Here is a 21916-nt window from a genome sequence, read left to right as displayed (position 1 = left end):
ATGACCCTACTCTCCGAGAAGGGAGGCGCCCTGGCACCAGAACTGACCCTACTCTCCGAGAAGGGAGGCGCCCTGGCACCAGAACTGACCCGACTCTCCGAGAAGGGAGGCGCCCTGGCACCAGGACTGACCCTACTCTCCGAGAAGGGAGGCGCCCTGCTACCAGGACTGACCCTACTCTCTGAGAAGGGAGGCGCCCTGCTACCAGGACTGACCCTACTCTCCGAGAAGGGGGGCGCCCTGCTGCCAGAACTGACCCTACTCTCCGAGAAGGGAGGCGCCCTGGCACCAGGACTGACCCTACTCTCCGAGAAGGGAGGCGCCCTGGCACCAGGACTGACCCTACTCTCCGAGAAGGGAGGCGCCCTGGCACCAGAACTGACCCTATTCTCCGAGAAGAAGGCGCCCTGCTACCAGAACTGACCCTACTCTCCGAGAAGGGAGGCGCCCTGGCACCAGGACTGACCCTACTCTCCGAGAAGGGAGGCGCCCTGGCACCAGGACTGACCCTACTCTCCGAGAAGGGAGGCGCCCTGGTACCAGGACTGACCCTACTCTCCGAGAAGGGAGGCGCCCTGGCACCAGGACTGACCCTACTCTCCGAGAAGGGAGGCGCCCTGCTACCAGGACTGACCCTACTCTCTGAGAAGGGAGGCGCCCTGCTGCCAGAACTGACCCTACTCTCCGAGAAGGGAGGCGCCCTGCTACCAGGACTGACCCTACTCTCTGAGAAGGGAGGCGCCCTGCTGCCAGAACTGACCCTACTCTCCGAGAAGGGAGGCGCCCTGGCACCAGAACTGACCCTACTCTCCGAGAAGGGAGGCGCCCTGGCACCAGGACTGACCCTACTCTCCGAGAAGGGAGGCGCCCTGGCACCAGAACTGACCCTATTCTCCGAGAAGAAGGCGCCCTGCTACCAGAACTGACCCTACTCTCCGAGAAGGGAGGCGCCCTGGCACCAGGACTGACCCTACTCTCCGAGAAGGGAGGCGCCCTGGCACCAGGACTGACCCTACTCTCCGAGAAGGGAGGCGCCCTGGCACCAGGACTGACCCTACTCTCCGAGAAGGGAGGCGCCCTGGCACCAGGACTGACCCTACTCTCCGAGAAGGGAGGCGCCCTGGCACCAGGACTGACCCTACTCTCCGAGAAGGGAGGCGCCCTGGCACCAGGACTGACCCTACTCTCCGAGAAGGGAGGCGCCCTGGCACCAGGACTGACCCTACTCTCCGAGAAGGGAGGTGCCCTGGCACCAGGACTGACCCTACTCTCCGAGAAGGGAGGCACCCTGCTACCAGAACTGACCCTACTCTCCGAGAAGGGAGGCGCCCTGGCACCAGAACTGACCCTACTCTCCGAGAAGGGAGGCGCCCTGGCACCAGGACTGACCCTACTCTCCGAGAAGGGAGGCGCCCTGGCACCAGAACTGACCCTATTCTCCGAGAAGAAGGCGCCCTGCTACCAGAACTGACCCTACTCTCCGAGAAGGGAGGCGCCCTGGCACCAGGACTGACCCTACTCTCCGAGAAGGGAGGCGCCCTGGCACCAGGACTGACCCTACTCTCCGAGAAGGGAGGCGCCCTGGTACCAGGACTGACCCTACTCTCCGAGAAGGGAGGCGCCCTGGCACCAGGACTGACCCTACTCTCCGAGAAGGGAGGCGCCCTGGCACCAGGACTGACCCTACTCTCCGAGAAGGGAGGCGCCCTGCTACCAGGACTGACCCTACTCTCTGAGAAGGGAGGCGCCCTGCTGCCAGAACTGACCCTACTCTCCGAGAAGGGAGGCGCCCTGGCACCAGGACTGACCCTACTCTCCGAGAAGGGAGGCGCCCTGGCACCAGAACTGACCCTATTCTCCGAGAAGAAGGCGCCCTGCTACCAGAACTGACCCTACTCTCCGAGAAGGGAGGCGCCCTGGCACCAGGACTGACCCTACTCTCCGAGAAGGGAGGCGCCCTGGCACCAGGACTGACCCTACTCTCCGAGAAGGGAGGCGCCCTGGTACCAGGACTGACCCTACTCTCCGAGAAGGGAGGCGCCCTGGCACCAGGACTGACCCTACTCTCCGAGAAGGGAGGCGCCCTGCTACCAGGACTGACCCTACTCTCTGAGAAGGGAGGCGCCCTGCTGCCAGAACTGACCCTACTCTCCGAGAAGGGAGGCGCCCTGGCACCAGGACTGACCCTACTCTCCGAGAAGGGAGGCGCCCTGGCACCAGGACTGACCCTACTCTCCGAGAAGGGAGGCGCCCTGGTACCAGGACTGACCCTACTCTCCGAGAAGGGAGGCGCCCTGGCACCAGGACTGACCCTACTCTCCGAGAAGGGAGGCGCCCTGGCACCAGAACTGACCCTACTCTCCGAGAAGGGAGGCGCCCTGGCACCAGGACTGACCCTACTCTCCGAGAAGGGAGGCGCCCTGGCACCAGAACTGACCCTATTCTCCGAGAAGAAGGCGCCCTGCTACCAGAACTGACCCTACTCTCCGAGAAGGGAGGCGCCCTGGCACCAGGACTGACCCTACTCTCCGAGAAGGGAGGCGCCCTGGCACCAGGACTGACCCTACTCTCCGAGAAGGGAGGCGCCCTGGCACCAGGACTGACCCTACTCTCCGAGAAGGGAGGCGCCCTGGCACCAGGACTGACCCTACTCTCCGAGAAGGGAGGTGCCCTGGCACCAGGACTGACCCTACTCTCCGAGAAGGGAGGCACCCTGCTACCAGAACTGACCCTACTCTCCGAGAAGGGAGGCGCCCTGGCACCAGAACTGACCCTACTCTCCGAGAAGGGAGGCGCCCTGGCACCAGGACTGACCCTACTCTCCGAGAAGGGAGGCGCCCTGGCACCAGGACTGACCCTACTCTCCGAGAAGGGAGGTGCCCTGGCACCAGGACTGACCCTACTCTCCGAGAAGGGAGGCACCCTGCTACCAGAACTGACCCTACTCTCCGAGAAGGGAGGCGCCCTGGCACCAGAACTGACCCTACTCTCCGAGAAGGGAGGCACCCTGCTACCAGAACTGACCCTACTCTCCGAGAAGGGAGGCGCCCTGGCACCAGGACTGACCCTACTCTCCGAGAAGGGAGGTGCCCTGCTACCAGAACTGACCCTACTCTCCGAGAAGGGAGGCGCCCTGGCACCAGGACTGACCCTACTCTCCGAGAAGGGAGGCGCCCTGGCACCAGAACTGACCCTACTCTCCGAGAAGGGAGGCGCCCTGGTACCAGGACTGACCCTACTCTCCGAGAAGGCCATGGTTTGAGGTTGTGGATCATGAGTTGAAAATCCTGTCAGCAGCAATTTCATAACTCATACTTCACAGGAATAATCTCACACTGATTCATTATTTTTATTATTATTAATAATTACAGTATCAACCAATATTAGGCCCAGACATGAGTGTAATGTTGTAAACCAAAGAGGTGACATGTCGTGTTTTCAAGGCATATTTTAATGTTTCAAAAGCATGCGATGTTAAAAGTGCATCACGTAAATTTACAGAGTTCTAGTGAGATTTACAAATCCCTCTTTCATAGTTGCATATCATGTAAGTATAGGAATGCGGCAATGCAAATGATGTTCTTGCCGTCCCTGTTGCATCCCACCCATCCTTTGCCCGAAGACCTGCAGGACTTCCGGCTGCAGGGGGCTGCACTTCCTGCCGCCATTAAGAGCTGAGCCAGCAGGGGAATGAATAGCATGTCTCACCTTGACTTCCACTGCAGGGCCAGGCCTGCCCCGGGCCACCGGTGCTGGAGAAAGGCAAGCAAGCCTCTCATCAGAACCAGTAGGACAGGGTCGCCTAAATGGGATTACCGCCCCTACAACAAAGGGATCATTCTGAAAGGCCTCGTCAGCTTCACACTTCACAAATCTCAAGAGGTTTAAAACATATATGCAGAGGAGAGGACTGGGATTTCCAACTCTATGCATCCCTTTATGGAACCATAATACCTAACTGTCGAGTATTTACCTTCTGTACATCAACTTATAGGGCTGTATTCTCAAAAGATACATTCTGTCCTAAACATGGTTTATGACTAAATGTACCTTTTTAACACCTGCAAGGAATTCATAAAGGGACTCCTGACGATTATTACTCCACCCAGAGTGCAGAGAAATCCCCTATAGTAAACCCCACTTAAGGGGCGAGCATCGGGTGCTGTAAGGTGTGAGTCACCTTAGTCCTTTTAGGTACACCCACACGCTTATGCATTTGTGGCACCCTCAAATTCTTGATGGTAGCCTTTCCACTCTGGGGATATTGGGAGTAACTCTACGTCCAGGAAAGGATGGGGAACGGATCACCCCCAGATTTACCACGGGTGTAAAGCGATAGCCTTCGCCTCACAGTAATAAAGGTGGAGACAGCGCCTTAGCACCGGAGGCTCCGCCCCCTCTATGGAGTGATTTACTACAGAGAACTCCAGTGAAGTGCAAAGGCCTCCGGTCCAGCTGAACACCTCGGCCTGGTTCACCACCAGCCATACTATTGGGATTGTTTATTGATTTGGCAACCGATGGCTGATCAGTTCGACTCGGGCAATCCGGATTTAGCAGCTGACACTGTCAGCGGGGATCATTCCGCGCCTGCACCTCATCCCGTGAGCTTGGGTAAAATGCTGCCCCATTCTGAGGTGAGGATCTGTATTGTTCCGGCTCGTGCACAGTATTACCCTCTGGACTGCGGTATTACCATCCTACTCGGATTACCAAGGTCAGGCACAGTGTTGAAGGTCAGCTCCTGCCAAGGGCCTTGGTCACTGGGATAATCTAGTGCATAGTTTGTAACAGGGGTTCAGGGTGAAGTATGTGCAGGCCGGGTACAACACACACATGTACCTCAAAGGAACTGGCATACATACATTGTATCCTGACAAAAACACACAGGGATGTACAGAATTAGTCCTCACTAAGCCCAGACTTCCTGCAATATTCACAAATAGTTACAGAAATTGTTAATACTAAGATGTTTTAACAAAATCTTCAATCATGTGATTTAGTAGTTTTGAGACGTGTTCTTTTTTGTGCTGCAGTTTACATTCCATTTTAACTTCAACTCACACTGAAACCTTTATTTATTTTACTGAACAAATATACACATGTGTCTGCTAGGGCTTGATATAATATGTTCCTTCATAAAATGTATTTAGCCACATTGTACCATGATAAAGCATTCTAAATAGCAAGAATTTGTATTTGTCTAACCAGGGACTTCCATTTCATCAACTCCAGAAGGATGAAATGCTGAGAAGTCCATGTTGGTGTTCAGAGTCCTGCACGTTACACAAGACTCCAGCAAAAGTCACAAAACTGCACTTCTAACGATCTAGATTCACGCGCATATCACGTGGACTAAGCGGAATGGTCCATAAAATCATGTTCTTTTATTCACCGTCGCCATGCAACATTTTTCTCATTTAGAAAAGGCCCCACTGTAGAAAACCAAGCCCTGCTGAAATGTATATTCGCCGAGAGGGAGTGTGTTTGTGTGTGTACACTTGTGACATTTCGCCTCCTGATTCCCAGTTGCTTTGGGTCTTGCAATCAGTGTATTGTGCTGCAGTGGCAGTGTCAGACCCCCTGGTGTTGGTTTGTGTGTGGGAGACATCAGCTTCCATGCCTGCTGCTGACTCTCACAGCTAGACATGCAGATCCTTTTAGGAGCCTAACTCCACATCATACAAGTGAGGTGACTCAACAAAGTACATTGATACTTGATACTTGTATAGCACACTACTCACCCGCAAGGGTCTCAAGGCGCTTGTACGAATACCGCTGTGGAACCCATCCTGGCTTTCCCTGTGAGGCGTCCACTCCTGGGCACCCCCAAGGTGGAGGCCAGGCATCCTTAGCGTTGTGGGGGCCGTTGTGGAGATTAAGCAAGCTATTGCCCAGAGTTGCAGAGTGGGACTCCATGATTGGAATAGGCACCGAGGCGAGAATAATCAGGTCTGTGGAATTTTTGAGCCCAAGACCCGCCGAGGCAGGGAATTGAACCCTGGTCCCGGGCTAGACCTCTGCATCAGGGTCTGCCGCTCTAACCATTGAGCCACACTTCTCCACCTGTCTGTTCTACCTGTCTGCACTCTTGTCTGTCACATGTCCTTCCGGTTACCTGTTTAGATCCCCTCTCTACCTGTCTGCGCTCTGGTCTGTCACAAGTCCTTCCGGTTACCTGTTTAGATACCCTCTCTACCTGTCTGTGCTCCGGTCTGTCACAAGTCCTTCCAGTTACCTGTTTAGATCCCCTCTCTACCTGTCTGTTCTACCTGTCTGCACTCTTGTCTGTCACATGTCCTTCCGGTTACCTGTTTAGATCCCCTCTCTACCTGTCTGTCTCTTGTCTGTCACAAGTCCTTCCAGTTACCTGTTTAGATCCCCTCTCTACCTGTCTGTGCTCTGGTCTGTCACAAGTCCTTCCAGTTACTTGTTTAGATCCCCTCTCTACCTGTCTGCACTCTTGTCTGTCACAAGTCCTTCCGGTTACCTGTTTAGATCCCTTCTCTACCTGTCTGTTCTACCTGTCTGCGCTCTTGTCTGTCACAAGTCCTTCCGGTTACCTGTTTAGATACCCTCTCTACCTGTCTGTGCTCCGGTCTGTCACAAGTCCTTCCAGTTACCTGTTTAGATCCCCTCTCTACCTGTCTGTTCTACCTGTCTGCACTCTTGTCTGTCACAAGTCCTTCCGGTTACCTGTTTAGATCCCCTCTCTACCTGTCTGTGCTCTGGTCTGTCACAAGTCCTTCCAGTTACCCGTTTGGATCCCCTCTCTACCTGTCTGTCTCTCGTCTGTCACAAGTCCTTCCAGTTACCTGTTTAGATCCCCTCTCTACCTCTCTGTCTCTTGTCTGTCACAAGTCCTTCCAGTTACTTGTTTAGATCCCCTCTCTACCTGTCTGTCTCTTGTCTGTCACAAGTCCTTCCAGTTACTTGTTTAGATCCCCTCTCTACCTCTCTGTCTCTTGTCTGTCACAAGTCCTTCCAGTTACCCGTTTAGATCCCCTCTCTACCTGTCTGTGCTCTGGTCTGTCACAAGTCCTTCCAGTTACCTGTTTAGATCCCCTCTCTACCTGTCTGTTCTACCTGTCTGTCTCTTGCCTGTCACAAGTCCTTCCAGTTACTTGTTTAGATCCCCTCTCTACCTGTCTGTCTCTTGTCTGTCACAAGTCCTTCCAGTTACTTGTTTAGATCCCCTCTCTACCTGTCTGTCTCTTGTCTGTCACAAGTCCTTCCAGTTACCTGTTTAGATCCCCTCTCTACCTCTCTGTCTCTTGTCTGTCACAAGTCCTTCCAGTTACTTGTTTAGATCCTCTCTCTACCTGTCTGTCACTTGTCTGTCACAAGTCCTTCCAGTTACTTGTTTAGATCCTCTCTCTACCTGTCTGTCTCTTGTCTGTCACAAGTCCTTCCAGTTACTTGTTTAGATCCCCTCTCTACCTGTCTGTCTCTTGTCTGTCACAAGTCCTTCCAGTTACTTGTTTAGATCCCCTCTCTACCTGTCTGTCTCTTGTCTGTCACAAGTCCTTCCAGTTACCTGTTTAGATCCCCTCTCTACCTCTCTGTCTCTTGTCTGTCACAAGTCCTTCCAGTTACTTGTTTAGATCCTCTCTCTACCTGTCTGTCACTTGTCTGTCACAAGTCCTTCCAGTTACTTGTTTAGATCCCCTCTCTACCTGTCTGTCTCTTGCCTGTCACAAGTCCTTCCAGTTACCTGTTTAGATCCCCTCTCTACCTGTCTGTCTCTTGTCTGTCACAAGTCCTTCCAGTTACCTGTTTAGATCCCCTCTCTACCTGTCTGTCTCTTGTCTGTCACAAGTCCTTCCAGTTACCTGTTTAGATCCCCTCTCTACCTGTCTGTCTCTTGTCTGTCACAAGTCCTTCCAGTTACTTGTTTAGATCCCCTCTCTACCTGTCTGTCTCTTGTCTGTCACAAGTCCTTCCAGTTACCTGTTTAGATCTCCTCTCAACCTGTCTGTCTCTTGTCTGTCACAAGTCCTTCCAGTTACTTGTTTAGATCCCCTCTCTACCTGTCTGTCTCTTGTCTGTCACAAGTCCTTCCGGTTACCTGTTTAGATCCCCTCTCTACCTGTCTGTGCTCTGGTCTGTCACAAGTCCTTCCAGTTACCTGTTTAGATCCCCTCTCTACCTGTCTGTCTCTTGTCTGTCACAAGTCCTTCCAGTTACCTGTTTAGATCCCCTCTCTACCTGTCTGTCTCTTGTCTGTCACAAGTCCTTCCAGTTACCTGTTTAGATCCCCTCTCTACCTGTCTGTCTCTTGTCTGTCACAAGTCCTTCCAGTTACTTGTTTAGATCCCCTCTCTACCTGTCTGTCTCTTGTCTGTCACAAGTCCTTCCAGTTACTTGTTTAGATCCCCACTCTACCTGTCTGTCTCTTGCCTGTCACAAGTCCTTCCAGTTACTTGTTTAGATCCCCTCTCTACCTGTCTGTCTCTTGTCTGTCACAAGTCCTTCCAGTTACTTGTTTAGATCCCCTCTCTACCTGTCTGCACTCTGGTCTGTCACAAGTCCTTCCAGTTACTTGTTTAGATCCCCTCTCAACCTGTCTGTCTCTTGTCTGTCACAAGTCCTTCCAGTTACCTGTTTAGATCCCCTCTCTACCTGTCTGTCTCTTGTCTGTCACAAGTCCTTCCAGTTACTTGTTTAGATCCCCTCTCTACCTGTCTGCCTCTTGTCTGTCACAAGTCCTTCCAGTTACCTGTTTAGATCCCCACTCTACCTGTCTGTCTCTTGTCTGTCACAAGTCCTTCCAGTTACTTGTTTAGATCCCCTCTCTACCTACCTGTCTGTCTCTTGTCTGTCACAAGTCCTTCCAGTTACCTGTTTAGATCCCCTCTCTACCTGTCTGTCTCTTGTCTGTCACAAGTCCTTCCAGTTACCTGTTTAGATCCCCTCTCTACCTGTCTGTCACAAGTCCTTCCAGTTACTTGTTTAGATCCCCTCTCTACCTGTCTGTCTCTTGTCTGTCACAAGTCCTTCCAGTTACTTGTTTAGATCCCCTCTCTACCTGTCTGTCTCTTGCCTGTCACAAGTCCTTCCAGTTACCTGTTTAGATCCCCTCTCTACCTGTCTGTCACAAGTCCTTCCAGTTACTTGTTTAGATCCCCTCTCTACCTGTCTGCCTCTGGTCTGTCCAGATCTGTCCAGTCTCCTCTTTGAAGCAGGTCTCATGTTTGGCCCCCTGTTGCGGCTTCTGCCAATGGTGTCTCTGAGAGGCGGTTGTACAAGCGCAGATCGCTCCACTCTTAAACTGTTCCACGTTCACCCAGCATGACCCAAGGGTGAACACTTCCGCTGTCTGAAGATGGAAAGTGACCAGTCATTCTTTGCATTTGGCACTTAAGTGTGGAACCCAGGGAGCCGCATTAGAATGGATGCAACCTTTTGCCTTGATTGACTCGTTTTAAAATGTTTGCTGTTCTTTTTTTCATCCCCTTTGCAGACACTGGAACGCAGAACACCAACATTCAGAATGTGGAGAGCGCAGGCTTCAGAGAGGAATGAAAAGGTCCAAAATTCACCTGAAGGTCTAAGAGCAACACATGCGGCCTTTCCAAGTCATAACTTCTCCGGTGCAAGACCCCTAGCTGAAGATCTCCACCGGCCTGGAGGTGCCAAGAACCTGGGGTCCCAGATCTGTGGATGGACCGTCCAGGAAGAGTTTGGAACGCTTCCCATGCCAGACACCCTGCTTATAGGGTCCTGCCAAGAAAGCTCCCTCATAAATGCTTTGGAGAAGGACGCCAACAGCTGCAGCGCAGCTGTGCGCAGGACCCGCACCCCCCCTCACCTGACCTCCGATGCTCACAGTCGTCCTAAGCCAGAGTCCCATATGGGGCTCTCCCCCACTCTGATAGTGTTAGCCATGCTAGAGCGGATGGAAGCCAAACTCGATAACTTGCAGAATTCAGTGGGCGATGTCCCTTCTCGAGTTGCCCACCTCATGGAAAAGATCTGGGTAGAAAAGGGTCGAGATTTCCTAGAGATTGATGCAATGTCTTTGGAGGCGGTGAGTCCAGCAGGCGTCGGCGACTGCAGCTTCACCAGGTCCTCTCCAACCTCTCGTCCAGCGAGCCCAGGGGATCCTACCCCGAGTCTACAGCCAGTCCGTCCTGATCACCATGACCCAGTGCGGGTCCGGTGCTTCCCACCAGTGTCTTCAAGCGAGCAGGAGTTAGACGAACCCCTGAAGCAAGAGCCATCGTCTCTTGATAGTTGGGACCCACAAGACAGCCTTTTCATGAAGCCACCATCTCCAGGGGTGCCTGACTCGCAGAAGGACCAACGACCAGGGCCCGTGTTCCAGACTCGGCTGGACCAGCAGAAGGAACTGGGCCTACAACCAGGGCTGCTGGGGGGGCACGACCTCAACATGCAACTAGTGCTTCCAGCTGGACAGGGACTGCAGCGGGACCCATGCCAGAAACCAGCGCGTGAACCACAGCAGCGCCACAGCTGGCAACTAGGGCATCCCGATGGGAAGGAACCAGGTGAACACCCAAAACCAGAACCATTGCCCGTTGGTGGCCGTGGCCCAGAGTGGAATCAGCACACGCAGCCGGTGCGTCCTGACGCACAGGAGGCAGATGTGGATTACAAGGGAGTGTCACCATGTACTGATGCCCACAGTCCGTCTGTGCCCGCATCATCCCTCGGACAAGACACTCTCCATGCAGGTGTGACTGCTCTCACAGGCTCATTGGAGAGAAGAAGTGTGGAATCGGCTCTACTACCAGCTATGCCAGGTATTTGTTTCGCAGTAGATGTATACGCAGGAGGGTACATGTGCACACTTCATGGTGGTCTGTAGGTGCAAGGCATGGTATACGCAGAAGGGTACATGGCTGTGTGGGTGGTGGTTTGTTGGTTAATGTGCACACTTCATGGTGGTCTGTAGGTGCAGGGCATGGTATACGCAGAAGGGTACATGGCTGTGTGGGTGGTGGTTTGTTGGTTAATGTGCACACTTCATGGTGGTCTGTAGGTGCAAGGCATGGTATACGCAGAAGGGTACATGGAGGTGTGGGTGGTGGTTTGTTGGTTAATGTGCACACTTCGTGATCTGTAGGTGCAAGGCATGGTCTGCGGGTACTGGGACAGGCAATGTGCACCCTACAAGAACCTTTGCGTACAAGCCGGAGCCTGTGTGATGTGGTGTGTAGGACAATATGTCGAGTGCGAGGGTCCTGGAAACTAAGAGGGAGCTGTGGTTGTGGAGTGGTTTTGGACTTGTGCACTGTACAAGGGGGTCTGAAAATAGGAAATGTCCCCGGCTCTGTTCTCGGTTTGGCAACGTGCTCAGTGCACATTCATCTGTACAGCCAAACTGGGCCTAGAGTGTTGGAGTGGGCAAGTATGGACGAGAGCAGATCCTCTGAGAACCAGATAGTCTGTGTGCTGTGGGGTCTGCAGGAATGCATAGTGTACAAGGACACTTTTAATGATAGGCAGTGCCTGCTGAGGCACGGCCATGTGCCCAGTATAAGGGAGACTAAAGACAAGACAGACACTGTGCTGTGGTGTCTGTGTCTTAGGCGTTGTAGTGTGTAGGGCAAGGTGCTGTGGTGTCCGTGTCTTAGGCGTTGTAGTGTGTAGGGCACTTGTGGTGTCCGTGCCGTAGGTATTGTAGTGTGTAGGGCACTGTGATGTGGTGTCCGTGTCTTAGGCGTTGTAGTGTGTAGGGCACTTTTGCTGTGGTGTCCGTGTCTTAGGTGTTGTAGTGTGTAGGGCACTTGTGCTGTGGTGTCCGTGTCTTAGGCGTTGTAGTGTGTAGGGCACTGTGCTGTGGTGTCCGTGTCTTAGGTGTTGTAGTGTGTAGGGCACTTGTGCTATGGTGTCCATGTCTTAGGCGTTGTAGTGTGTAGGGCACTTTTGCTGTGGTGTCCGTGTCTTAGGTGTTGTAGTGTGTAGGGCACTTGTGCTGTGGTGTCCTTGTCTTAGGCTTTGTAGTGTGTGTTAGAAAGGGTAGACGGACCGGGAGGGTCGGCCGGGGTCAGGAGGAGAGGTCTCCGGGGAGAGCCGTCTCCAGCGATCGTACAGACAAGTAACTTCCCCCCCACAGACAGATACCACACACGGATAAGGTTCAGTGTTCTTTATAAGCACTTCTTAAGGTACGGTTGAATGGTACAAGGAGGTCTGGACTCAGGGGTCCCCTCGATTCAAGTCTCTCAAAGCAGGGTAGGGGTAGCGGGACAGTCTGTCTACCAGTCAGGTAGTTCGGATGAGATGATGACTAGCTCAAAATCCTCGAGCTTGATGGTTTAGTTGGTACGGGCCGCGGCAGCGCCAGCAGGTCCCGGTTGAAATGGTCGGTACACGGTCCGCGGCAGCGCCAGCAGGTCCCGGAAAGATGGTCGATGTACGGTCCGCGGCAGCGCCAGCAGGTCCCGGTGAGGATGGTCGTTACAACGGGCCGCGGCAGCGCCAGCAGGTCCCGACGAGGATGGTCGTTACAACGGGCCGCGGCAGCGCCAGCAGGTCCCGACGAGGATGGTCGTTACAACGGGCCGCGGCAGCGCCAGCAGGTCCCGACGAGGATGGATGTTGCAGAAGGCCGCGGCAGCGCCGGCAGGCAGGACGATGGTTCACAAGAGCGGGCTACGGCAGCGCCAGTAGTCCGTCAAGGCTGAGTTCTCTCGGTGTCTCTCGACTCCAGGATACAACTGCCTTCCTGCTCCGGAGTTGCCCCAGTTATAGGGCAGGCGCCTTTTGATGTCCGGACCCTCGCACTTGGAGGTCGGAGGGCCCGGGATGAAGGTGTCCAGACACCCAGCAGGGGGTGGAGCCAGCGCCTGGGGGAGCTGGGGGCGATCGGCACCTGGCGGGGGAAGAGCTCTTGACACTTCGTTCTCCCATTGACCTGCCAAGTGGTCCGCTCACCTCCTGGGTGGAGGATGGTGCCGGGATGTCGGGGCCGGCCAGGCCCGGGGTTAGGGTCGGGCCGAGGCCACGCGGCCTCGTGGTGCAGGGCCCAAGATGGCGGCTTGAACCGGCCGGGGGAGCCGGTGGGGCTGGGCCCCGTGATGAGTAGAGGTCCGAGGGCAGAAGGTCCGTCGGAAGACGGGGTACAGGTGCTTTTCGTGGGTTGTGCCTGGTGGGCCGGAGCTCGGGCCCTGTCGTGCGGGGAGGGAGCAAGCCCTTCGTGTGGCCTGTCCAACATGCGTCCCCCCCAGCTGAAGGCGGGGAGAGTCACCCATCTCCTTGGGGACTCTCTTCGTCGAGGCGGAAAAAGCGGGACAGGCCATCCGCGTTGGCGTGGTCTTGGCCTGGTCGGTGCTCCACAGTGAAGTCCATTCCCTGCAGGGAAATGGACCAGCGCAAGAGTTTTGGGTTCTCCCCCCGCATCTGCATCAGCCACTGCAGGGGTCGATGGTCGGTTTGTACCCGGAAGTGGGTACCGAAGAGATAGGGCCGGAGCTTTTTGAGGGCCCACACCACTGCGAAGGCCTCCCTCTCGATGGTGCTCCAGCGCTGTTCTCGGGCCAGGAGACGTCGACTGATGAAGGCCACCGGCTGGTCATGACCCTCGGGGTTTAACTGAGAAAGGACGGCTCCGATGCCGTGGTCGGAGGCGTCGGTCTGTACCACGAATTCCCGACTGTAATCGGGGGCCTGGAGCACAGGGGCGGTGCACAGGGCGGCCTTCAGCTTCTCGAAGGCCGCTTGACAATCGGGGGTCCAGTTAATCCGCTTCGGCTGGTTCTTGGACGTGAGACCCGTGAGGGGCCCCACGATGCTGCCGTAGTCTTTCACGAACCGCCGGTAGTAGCCGGTGAGCCCCAAGAAGGCTCGGACCTCGGTCTGGGTGACGGGGGGCTGCCAGGACTGGATGGCAGCAATCTTAAGTTGTAGCGGGGCCACCAGCCCGCTTCCCACCTGGTGCCCAAGGTAGGTCACAGACCCTTGGCCAATTTGGCAGTTGCCGGCCTTAATTGTGAGGCCGGCCCGCTGGAGGGCCTGTAGGACCTCTTGGAGGTGACGGAGGTGGTCGGGCCAGTGGCGGCTGTATACAGCGATATCGTCCAGGTAGGCAGCGCTGAACTCTTCGAGCCCCGCCAAGACCTGGTTCACGAGGCGTTGAAACGTGGCGGGGGCATTCTTCATGCCGAAGGGCATGACCTTGAATTGGTAGTGGCCATCGGGGGTAGAGAAGGCTGACCGTTCCTGAGCCCTGGGTGTGAGGCCGATCTGCCAGTAGCCCGCTGTTAGGTCGAAGATACTAAGGTAGCGGGCGGCCCCCAGCCGGTCGATCAGCTCGTCTGCTCGGGGGATCGGATGAGCGTCGGTCCGGGTGACAGCGTTCAAGCCCCGGTAGTCGACGCAGAATCTCAGTTCAGGTGCGGTGCCGGGGGCAGCGGCTTTGGGAACCAATACAACCGAACTGGCCCAGGGACTGTCCGAGGGCTCGATGACCCCGATTGTGAGCATCTTGGCCACTTCCTCCTGTATGCAGGCCCGTACCCGATCTGGTACGCGGTAGGCCCGGTGTCGGACAGGGGGACTGTCCCCGGTGTCCACGTCATGCAAACACCAAGGGGTGACCCCGGGGGTGAGGGAGAACAGGGTAGCGAACTGCAGCAGGAGGTTCCGGCAGCCCTGGCGTTGCTCCGAAGTGAGGGCGTCAGAGAGCCGGACCCCGTCCACGGAGCCGTCATTCTCCTGAGTCTTCAGAAGATCCGGGAGGGGTTCGGAGTCTTCCTCTGCCCCACTGTCCGTAGCCATCAGGAGGCTGAGTTCTGAGCGCACAAAGTGTGGTTTGAGTCGGTTGGTGTGGAGGACCCGGAGGGGGTTCCGGGGGGTCCCCAGGTCGATGAGGTAAGTGACGGGGCTTTTGCGCTCGACCACTTTGAAGGGCCCCGTCCACTTATCTTGCAAGGCACATGGTTCGGTGGGGGACATCACCCATACTTGTTGTCCAGGCTCGAACTCAACGGAGGAGGCATTGTGATCATACCACCTCTTCATGTCCTCCTGGCTGGCCTCGAGGTTCGCCTTGGCCATCTCTCTGAAGCGCCGGGTCTGATTGCGTAGGGCCAGGATGTATTTGAAGACGTCTGGAGGGGTCTTTAGGGGGGCCATCTCCCAACCTTCTTTTACTAGGCTGAGGGGCCCTCGCACAGGGTGCCCGTACAGGAGTTCGAAAGGGCTAAAACCGAGGGACTTCTGGGGAACTTCTCGGTAGGCGAAGAGGAGGCACGGGAGTAGTACATCCCACTGGCGACGGAGGGGCTCTTCCAATCCCCCAATCATCCCCTTGAGAGTGCGGTTAAAACGCTCCACTAGTCCGTTCCCTTGGGGGTGATAGGGGGTCGTGAATCTGTAGGTGACCCCGCATTGTTGCCAGAGGGACTTCATGTATTTGGATATAAAGTTCGTGCCTCGGTCGCTGACGACTTCTCGGGGGAAGCCTACCCGGGAGAAGATCCCCATTAGGGCCCGGCCAACCACCGGAGCTGTCACGGTCCGTAGGGGCACCGCCTCGGGGTAGCGGGTGGCATGGTCCACCAGTACTAAGATGAACCTGTGTCCTTTTGCCGTGCGGGGGTCCAGAGGCCCCACAATGTCTATCCCCACCCTCTCGAACGGGGTGGTGACCACAGGGAAGGGTTGCAGAGGGGCTTTCAGCTTCCGACCACTCTTCCCGCTGGCTTGGCATGTGGGGCAAGATCGGCAGTGGTTCAGGACGTCGTTCCTCATTTTCGGCCAGAAAAAGTGGGTCACTAGGCGGCTGTACGTTTTGTCCTGGCCCAGGTGTCCAGCCAGGGGGACATCGTGGGCCAGGTTGAGCAGAAAGTCTCTGAAGCGGAGAGGTACCACCAGTACTCGACCGGCCCCCAGCTCGGCGATTCTTTGCTCGCTGTATAGCAGGTCGTTATCCCAGTAGACCCAGTGAGTTCCGGTGGAGTCCCCTGCGTTCTGGGCGCTGGCTTGTTGGCGGAGTCCCTCGAGGGAGGGACAGGTCTTTTGTTCCTGGCGGAATTGTTCTTGGGTGGGCCCCCCTTCTTGACGCCACTGAGCCAGGTCAGGAAGGTCCTGGGGTTGCGCGTCCCCTTCGGTCGTCGGGTCTGGGAGGCTGGCCTCGTCGTTGTCTTCTACTGGGGCGACCGGGGGCGGAGGTGCTGGCCATTCCGGTTCTTCTGATCGAGGGGCGGCACGGGCGGCCATGGACCGGGTGGTTATGCAGGCCCAGTCCGGGAGGCCCAGCATCCCCAGGTGCTCTCTTCTCTCAACGGTGGCCCACGGGGAACTCTCGAGGTCATTCCCCAGGAGGCAGTCCACGGGGGCATCGTCCCGGACCGTCACCTTCAACAGGCCGGAGACCCCTCCCCATTCGAATGGGAAGCAGGCCATTTGACACATACTTTCAGAGTTGTCTGCCGAGCGGACGGGGCAGAGAATGTTCGGCAGGATCTGCTCGGGCTTCACCAGGTGACAGCGGACGGCCGTCACACTGGCGCCTGTGTCACGCAAGGCCTCGGCTCGCTGTCCATTAATGGTCACCCACTGACCGTATTTCCTGGTGTTAGCGGGTAGGGGAGCCCGCGGGACCATGTCTCTTCCCCCTAAGCACGCCAGGACCATGGCGGCCGGTTCCCACTCTTGCTGGGCCGGCTCATACTCTTCTGGTTCCTCCGATGATCGCTCTTCCCCCAGGGCGGCGGCAGCTACCTGGCGGGGCTTGGGTGTTTGGTTCTGCGGGCAGCTCGGGTCATTGGCGTAGTGGCCGACTCGCTGGCATCGGTGGCACGTGACGTTGGCTCGGACCCCAGGACGCCACGGGGGGTTGCCCCGGCCGGCCGGAGGCGGGGTGCTGGCCACGGGTGTTGCTGGCAAGGCGTCTCTCCCTCGCCCCTGGCCCCCTCCTCCTCCCCGAGGACGGTGCTGGCCTTGGTTGCTTCTGTTCTGTTCGTGTGGCCCCCTCCGGCCCACTCGGGTGCTTTCCCATCGGTCAGCTTCGGCGGCGAGCTGCCGGGGGTCAGTCAGCTTACTGTCGAGGAGGTGCTGCCTGAGCTCGACGAAACAGTTGTTCGACAGGTGCTCCCATACCATAAGGTTAAAGAGTTGTTCGTAGGTGGTGACCTGGCTCCCCTTTATCCAACCCTCAAAGGCACGGCTGAAATAGTTCACGTATTCTACCCAAGTTGTACCTGGGATCCGGGTGCAATCTCTGAACCTCTGGCGGTACATCTCGGGTGTGAGGCCGTAGCGGGTGAGGAGGGCAGCCTTCATGTGGTCGTAGGACGACATTTGGTGATCTGGGAGCTGCAGTAGGGCATCGCGACCCTCGTTGATAAACCTCCCCCAAAGTCCGGCTCCCCAATCGCTCCGGTCGATCCGGTGGGAGGTCATGGCGATCTCGTAGGCTTTAAACCACTGTTGTATGTCGTCTTCTCGGACATACTCGCGGACAACATCCTTGGGGATGTGGACTTTTTTCTCGATTGGCCCCGGGGTGTGTGGTCGCTCAGGCACCCCCAGTTCTTTATTCTGTTTCCGAAGTTCTATCTCCGCTAGTTGGCGCTCGTGCTCGAGCGTTATTTTTTTCTCCTCCAGCTCTCTCTGTCTCTGCTTCTCTTCTCGTTCATCTCGGAGCCGCATATGCTCGAGGTTGAGTTTCTGTTCAGCTAACTTGAGTTCCCCATCCATCTTGAGTCGTGCCATTTCCAACTCGTGCAATCTGGTTCTTTCTCTTTCTCGGATCTCCTCCTGCGAGAGGCCCGTTCCCCGCTCCTCGGGAGCCGTGGCGTTCCCCTCTGGTGTGATGCTGCTTTGGTCGGAGGGTCTGGCGACCCCAGTTTCTGTCCACGACTCTAGGGCATGCTTTAGATCATCCTTGGTACTCAGGCCGGTGGTAGCAATGCCAAGTTCTATGCAGAATTGTCTCAGTTCGCGGTGGTTGTATTCTTCTAATTTATCCATTTGGAATTTCTCGGTGGAGCTGCTATCTTTGGCTGACATCGTGTTTTTGTCGTGGGGTGAGCTACTCTCTGTACGATTACGCGTTGATTCGGATCGCGCCGCTGGCCACCAATGTTAGAAAGGGTAGACGGACCGGGAGGGTCGGCCGGGGTCAGGAGGAGAGGTCTCCGGGGAGAGCCGTCTCCCGCGATCGTACAGACAAGTAACTTCCCCCCCACCGACAGATACCACACACGGATAAGGTTCAGTGTTCTTTATAAGCACTTCTTAAGGTACGGTTGAATGGTACAAGGAGGTCTGGACTCAGGGGTCCCCTCGATTCAAGTCTCTCAAAGCAGGGTAGGGGTAGCGGGACAGTCTGTCTACCAGTCAGGTAGTTCGGATGAGATGATGACTAGCTCACAATCCTCGAGCTTGATGGTTTAGTTGGTACGGGCCGCGGCAGCGCCAGCAGGTCCCGGTTGAAATGGTCGGTACACGGTCCGCGGCAGCGCCAGCAGGTCCCGGAAAGATGGTCGATGTACGGTCCGCGGCAGCGCCAGCAGGTCCCGGTGAGGATGGTCGTTACAACGGGCCGCGGCAGCGCCAGCAGGTCCCGACGAGGATGGTCGTTACAACGGGCCGCGGCAGCGCCAGCAGGTCCCGACGAGGATGGTCGTTACAACGGGCCGCGGCAGCGCCAGCAGGTCCCGACGAGGATGGATGTTGCAGAAGGCCGCGGCAGCGCCGGCAGGCAGGACGATGGTTCACAAGAGCGGGCTACGGCAGCGCCAGTAGTCCGTCAAGGCTGAGTTCTCTCGGTGTCTCTCGACTCCAGGATACAACTGCCTTCCTGCTCCGGAGTTGCCCCAGTTATAGGGCAGGCGCCCTTTGATGTCCAGACCCTCGCACTTGGAGGTCGGAGGGCCCGGGATGAAGGTGTCCAGACACCCAGCAGGGGGTGGAGCCAGCGCCTGGGGGAGCTGGGGGCGATCGGCACCTGGCGGGGGAAGAGCTCTTGACACTTCGTTCTCCCATTGACCTGCCAAGTGGTCCGCTCACCTCCTGGGTGGAGGATGGTGCCGGGATGTCGGGGCCGGCCAGGCCCGGGGTTAGGGTCGGGCCGAGGCCACGCGGCCTCGTGGTGCAGGGCCCAAGATGGCGGCTTGAACCGGCCGGGGGAGCCGGTGGGGCTGGGCCCCGTGATGAGTAGAGGTCCGAGGGCAGAAGGTCCGTCGGAAGACGGGGTACAGGTGCTTTTCGTGGGTTGTGCCTGGTGGGCCGGAGCTCGGGCCCTGTCGTGCGGGGAGGGAGCAAGCCCTTCGTGTGGCCTGTCCAACAGTGTGTAGGGCACTTGTGCTGTGGTGTCCGTGTCTTAGGCGTTGTAGTGTGTAGGGCACTTGTGCTGTGGTGTCCATGTCTTAGGCGTTGTAGTGTGTAGGGCACTTGTGCTGTGGTGTCCGTGTCTTTGGTGTTGTAGTGTGTAAGGCACTTGTGCTGTGGTGTCCGTGTCTTAGGCGTTGTAGTGTGTAGGGCACTTGTGCTATGGTGTCAGTGTCTTAGGCGTTGTAGTGTGTAGGGCACTTGTACTGTGGTGTCTGTGTCTTAGGCGTTGTAGTGTGTAGGGCACTGTGCTGTGGTGTCCATGTCTTAGGCATTGTAGTGTGTAGGGCACTTGTGCTGTGGTGTCTGTGTCTTAGGTGTTGTAGTGTGTAGGGCACTTGTGCTGTGGTATCTGTGTCTTAGGTGCTGTAGTGTGTAGGGCACTTGTGCTGTGGTGTCTGTGTCTTAAGCGCTGTAGTGTGTAGGGCACTTGTGCTGTGGTGTCTGTGTCTTAGGTGTTGCACTGTCTACGGCACTTGTGCTGTGGAGCCTGTGTCCTAGGTGTTGTAGTGTTTAGGGTGCTGTGGTGTCCGTGTCTTAGGTATTGTAGTGTGTAGGGCACTGTGCTGTGGTGTCCGTGTCTTAGGCGTTGTAGTGTGTAGGGCACTTGTGCTGTGGTGTCCGTGTCTTAGGTGTTGTAGTGTGTAGGGCACTTGTGCTGTGGTGTCTGTGTCTTAGGTGTTGTAGTGTGTAGGGCACTTGTGCTGTGTTGTCCGTGTCTTAGGTGCTGTAGTGTGTAGGGCGCTTGTGCTGTGGTGTCCGTGCCTTAGGCGTTGTAGTGTGTAGGGCACTTGTGCTATGGTGTCAGTGTCTTAGGCGTTGTAGTGTGTAGGGCACTTGTGCTGTGGTGTCTGTGTCTTAGGCGTTGTAGTGTGTAGGGCACTGTGCTGTGGTGTCAGTGTCTTAGGCACTTTAGTGTGTAGGGCAATGTGCTGTGGTGTCAGTGTCTTAGGCGATTTAGTGTGTAGGGCACTGTGCTGTGGTATCTGTGTCTTAGGTGCTGTAGTGTGTAGGGCACTTGTGCTGTGGTGTCTGTGTCTTGGGTGTTGTAGTGTGTAGGGCACTGTGCTGTGGTGTCCGTGTCTTAGGCGCTGTAGTGTGTAGGGCACTGTGCTGTGGTGTCCGTGTCTTAGGCGCTGTAGCGTGTAGGGCACTGTGCTGTGGTGTCCGTGTCTTAGGCATTGTAGTGTGTAGGGCACTTGTACTGTGGTGTCCGTGTCTTAGGCGCTGTAGCGTGTAGGGCACTGTGCTGTGGTGTCCGTGTCTTAGGCACTGTAGGTGTCTTAGGCGCTATAGCGTGTAGGGCACTGTGCTGTGGTGTCTGTGTCTTAGGCGTTGTAGTGTGTAGGGCACTTGTGCTATGGTGTCAGTGTCTTAGGCGTTGTAGTGTGTAGGGCACTTGTGCTGTGGTGTCTGTGTCTTAGGCGTTGTAGTGTGTAGGGCACTGTGCTGTGGTGTCCGTGTCTTAGGCATTGTAGTGTGTAGGGCATTTGTGCTGTGGTGTCTGTGTCTTAGGTGTTGTAGTGTGTAGGACACTTGTGCTGTGGTGTCTGTGTCTTAGGTGCTGTAGTGTGTAGGGCACTTGTGCTGTGGTGTCTGTGTCTTAAGCGCTGTAGTCTGTAGGGCACTGTGCTGTGGTGTCTGTGTCGTAGGTGTTGTAGTGTCTACGGCACTTGTGCTGTGGAGTCTGTGTCTTAGGTGTTGTAGTGTTTAGGGTGCTGTGGTGTCCGTGTCTTAGGTATTGTAGTGTGTAGGGCACTGTGCTGTGGTGTCTGTGTCTTAGGCGTTGTAGTGTGTAGGGCACTTGTGCTGTGGTGTCCGTGTCTTAGGCGTTGTAGTGTGTAGGGCACTTGTGCTGTGGTGTCTGTGTCTTAGGTGTTGTAGTGTGTAGGGCACTTGTGCTGTGGTGTCCGTGTCTTAGGTGTTGTAGTGTGTAGGGCACTTGTGCTGTGGTGTCCGTGTCTTAGGCGTTGTAGTGTGTAGGGCACTTGTGCTATGGTGTCAGTGTCTTAGGCATTGTAGTGTGTAGGGCACTTGTGCTGTGGTGTCTGTGTCTTAGGCGTTGTAGTGTGTAGGGCACTGTGCTGTGGTGTCCGTGTCTTAGGCGTTGTAGTGTGTGGGGCACTTGTGCTGTGGTGTCCGTGTCTTAGACGCTGTATTGTGTAGGGCACTTGTGCTGTGGTGTCTGTGTCTTGGGTGTTGTAGTGTGTAGGGCACTGTGCTGTGGTGTCCGTGTCTTAGGCGCTGTAGTGTGTAGGGCACTGTGCTGTGGTGTCCGTGTCTTAGGCGCTGTAGTGTGTAGGGCACTTGTGCTGTGGTGTCCGTGCCTTAGGCGCTGTAGCGTGTAGGGCACTGTGCTGTGGTGTCCGTGTCTTAGGCACTGTAGGTGTCTTAGGCGCTGTAGCGTGTAGGGCACTGTGCTGTGGTGTCCGTGTCTTAGGCACTGTAGTGTGTAGGGCACTTGTGCTGTGGTGTCCGTGTCTTAGACGCTGTAGTGTGTAGGGCACTGTGCTGTGGTGTCCATGTCTTAGGCGCTGTAGTGTGTAGGGCACTGTGCTGTGGTGTCCATGTCTTAGGTGCTGTAGTGTGTAGGGCACTGTGCTGTGGTGTC

General features: G+C 56.1%; 1 protein-coding gene across 1 annotated transcript in view; it reads left to right on the top strand.

The window, feature by feature from the left end:
• LOC146839280 (uncharacterized) overlaps positions 1–21916 on the top strand; it is a 112720-nt gene that overhangs the window by 36466 nt on the left and 54338 nt on the right. Inside the window, 1 exon segment of the mRNA XM_085651310.1 lies at positions 9464–10766. Coding sequence (XP_085507436.1) covers positions 9494–10766 — 1273 coding nt within the window. The 5' untranslated portion in view covers positions 9464–9493.

This window comes from Triturus cristatus, chromosome 4_1 (assembly GCF_964204655.1).
Source record: "Triturus cristatus chromosome 4_1, aTriCri1.1, whole genome shotgun sequence".
NCBI classification, from domain to species: Eukaryota; Metazoa; Chordata; class Amphibia; order Caudata; family Salamandridae; genus Triturus; species Triturus cristatus.
The sequence above is the reverse complement of the archived record's forward strand: the minus strand, read 5'-3'. Positions and strand labels throughout refer to the sequence as shown.